General features: G+C 46.5%; 1 protein-coding gene across 1 annotated transcript in view; it reads right to left on the reverse strand.

Annotated features, from left to right (window-relative positions):
* The window catches only part of LOC119598003, a 12,010-nt gene that overhangs the window by 4,798 nt on the left and 3,559 nt on the right, over positions 1 to 3,653 (reverse strand). Inside the window, 1 exon segment of the mRNA XM_037947652.1 lies at positions 3,566 to 3,588. Coding sequence (XP_037803580.1) covers positions 3,566 to 3,588 — 23 coding nt within the window.

The raw sequence follows: 3,653 nt of genomic DNA on the forward strand, positions 1-3,653 counted from the left end.
TATAATAAATATAAGGTATACTCGGCAAGTGAAACATCAATCGGCATGCGAGGCGTGAGTCCCCATGCACACCGCTCGTCGGCGCATATGTCCCGCGCGAAAATTTTAAAAAAATTTTGGGGTAAATCGAATTAGATGGATGAATTTTTGGGGGCAAGGAACTTCACCCCCGATTCCCTATTAGCCACGGGGTGGACAACCCACCCCAAGTCAGGGGGTTTTAAAGCCCGAATAAGTAGAGGGAATGATTCCCAAAAGGTAACACCGGCACCCCGTAAAGGGGAAAACGGGGGGCCCTACCACTACCACTCCAAGTCTCACAAATGAAAATTACAGTTAAGTATCACGCTGTGACTAGGGCGGCTAAACATGAACCTACCTTTAAAAGAATGTATGTATACATACAATAAAAACCGGTTGGTCATGTCTGAGACCCCGGGCCCTCTCCCCCACCTTGCCACTCAATCGATCTTGGCTTTTTTTTTACTGTCCATCGACAGCCGGAAAATCTTTGAGGCCAGTTTTGTCTTGGGTTTTGTTTCTTCCTCTTTTTCCTATCCCCATCCCTGTCAGAAGTCTTCTATTTTATTTTTATCTACACAGACCAGGAAAAGGTCGGCGCCAATCCTTGGTAGCTCCAGGAGGGGGCCCTGGGTTTGCAGGGTATGTGGAGGGCGCAGCCCCTTTCTCCAGGGAGGGAGGGGACGGAACATGGCTCGGGCGCGACGAGGCACCGCGGACGGCGGGGGCCTTGATGGCCCGGTGGGCTGTCAACCGTCGCCTCATTCTGCACTCATTTTTTATCTACGGTCTATCTTTTTATCTATCTTTGTCCGCTGTGGTCACACCGATTAATTGTAGTTTTCATTTGTGATGATTTGGAGTGAGACGGTAGGGTCCCCATTCCCTTTTCCAGGGAGGCCCCGGTGTTCCTTTTTTTTGCGTGTGTTTCATATATAATAATCTATATTTTATATAATTTTTTGAGGCCGAGGGGGCCGAGTGGTTTAGAGCGGGGACAAAGACTGTCACGAGGGGGAAATTGAGTTCGAGGTTGAGTCACCGGCCGGCGCGTTTTCCCCCGGGAAAGGAACTTTACCTCGATACCTGCCTAGCGCGTCACCCCAAGCGTGCCGGCCCAGAACCGGGAAAATAGAGACGGTGACTCGAAAAAAAACACCGGGCGGAAGGAAAAGGCAAACCACCGCTCAAAATTTTCCAAGAAAATGGAAATCCATGATCGCCAATTTCCTTTAGGCAATTTTTGGGGTGGTGGCCGGCGGTTAGGGAACGGATCAAGTTTTCACGGCGGAAATCTGAGTTCGGGGTTCGGTCACCGGCGTTGCCCTTGGGGGGGAAAGGGAATTTCACCTGATTGCTCCTAGAAACGACTATCGCCTTGGAAGTCGAGGCAAGGGCGTAGGGGAAATCACCGCGTGGACAAATCCGGTTTATTAGAAGGGGGATTTAACAGGCAAGGGTGGGGACTGGGCCCAAAATAACCTCTCATAATGAAAAGAGAGGCCAGCCGCTGGAAGAATGGGTGTGAAAAAAAAAAAAAAGAAAAAAAAAAAAAAAAAAAAGAAAAAAAAAAAAAAATATTTATATAATGAAACACACACACACGCTATAATATATATAATAAAAATATTAATAATAAATATAAATAAATATAATATACAACATAATACACCACCACACACACACCAAACACACAAACACACACACACAACCCCACACCCCAAAACACACACAAACACAAACCAAAGCACACACAACACAATTTTTCTTTTAAGGTAGGTTATGTCGACCGCCGTGGCACAGCATATACTCAATTGTAGTTTTAGTTGGATCTTGGGTGAGTATGGTAGGGTCCCCGTTCCTTTCCACGGAGATGCCGGTGTTACCTTTTTTTTTTTTTTTTTTTTTTTTTTTAGGAAACATTTTCTCTATTTTATCCGGGTTTGACCAGCACTGCTTGGGGGCTTTGGGCACCCATGGTAGGGAGCAATCGAGGTGAAGTCTTTTCCCAAAGGGAACAACGCGCCGGCCGGTGACTCGAACCCCACCAGATTTTCCCTCGTGACAGCTGAGTCCGAGTCTAACCATCGGCCACGGGCCTTGGCGATAGGGTTTTCCCGATTTTTTTGGAATTTTTGAGGGTGGTTTTTCCATTTCCTTCCGCCCGGGCAAAACATTAATTTATAAATATATATAATATTATATAATTATATAATATTATATAATTATTATGATATTAAAACATATATTAAAAATATATTATTTTATAAAAAAAAGGAAGCCCCGATGCCAAGGCCGGTGGCCCAATGGTTAGAGCATCGGACCAAGGGGTGTCAGACGGCAAATTTTGAGTTCGAGGGGTTTGATCACCCGGCCGGCGCGTTGTTTTTCCCCTTTGGGGGAAGGAACTTCACCCGATTTCACCTAGCCATGGGGGGCCAAAGCCACCAAAAGTCGTGCTGGTCCCAAGCCCCGGGTAAAAAGAGGAAGATTACCTAAAAAATATACCCGGGACCTCCGTGGAAAGAAAATGGGGCCCACCAGTATACCCAGGAATCACAAAATGAAAACTACAAAAAAAGTATCAGCTGTGACCCCGGCGGGTAGACTGAACCCACCCTTAAAAAAAGGAAAATATTATATATAATATATTAATTTTATATATATATAATATTGGGTTATTTTTTTTTTTGGGGTGTGTTTGTGGTTGTGTGTGTGTGGGGGTGGGGGTGTTTGTGTTTGTGTGGTGTGGTGCGGGGTTGTGTGGTGGTGTGTGTGTGTGTGGTGGTGGTGTGGTGTGGTTTTTGGGTGTGTGTGGGGTGTGGTGTGTGATGTGTGGTGGTGGGGTGGTGTGGGGTGTGGGTGGTGTGTGTGTTTTTTTGTGGGTGTGTGTGGGTGTGGGGTTGTGGGGCGGGGGTGGGGGTGTGGGTTTGTGTGGGGGGTTTGTGGGGGTGTGTGTGTGGTTTGTGGTGTGTGTGGTGTGTGTGGGGTGTGTGGGTTTGTTTTTTTTTTTTGGGGGGGGGTTTGCTGTGTGTGTTTGTGCTGTGTGGCGTGTGGGTTGGCGTTTTTGGGGTTGTGTGGGTGTGGTGTGGTGTTTTGGTGCGTGTGCCTGGGGGTTGTTTGTGGTGTGGGTGTGTGCGTGTGTGTGGTTCGTGGGTGGGGGTGTGTGGTGGGTGTGTGTGTGGGTGTGTGCGTGCGGTGGTGTGCCCTTGGGGTGTTTTTGTGCGGCGGTGTGGGTGGTGCGTGTGTGTGTGTGGGTTTTGTGTGTGCGGTGCGTGGTGTGTGTTGTGCGTGTGTGGGGTGGTGCGGTGGGTGTATATGTGCTTACTGAATTTTACCTATATGCTTTGCAAAAAGTTTCATATAGACACATAATTTTTTTTCTCTATTTTTTTTTTGTCTATTCTCTTTTTCCCCCCACTTCTTCCCTGCCCTTTCATATGCAGAAAGGGGGGAAACAAAAGCAAGCCTTGATTTTTCTTAAACATCTCATCATCTTTTAAAAAAAAAAGTTAGTCCGGGAAAAGGAATAACTGGCAATCACTCTGGCCTCTGGGTACTCGTTTCCTTTTGAGAAAAAAAATAAACAAAATGAAATAATGAGGGTGATGTTTATGATGAGTATGATGATT

The sequence above is a fragment of the Penaeus monodon genome, chromosome 40, assembly GCF_015228065.2.
Source record: "Penaeus monodon isolate SGIC_2016 chromosome 40, NSTDA_Pmon_1, whole genome shotgun sequence".
NCBI lineage: Eukaryota > Metazoa > Arthropoda > Malacostraca > Decapoda > Penaeidae > Penaeus > Penaeus monodon.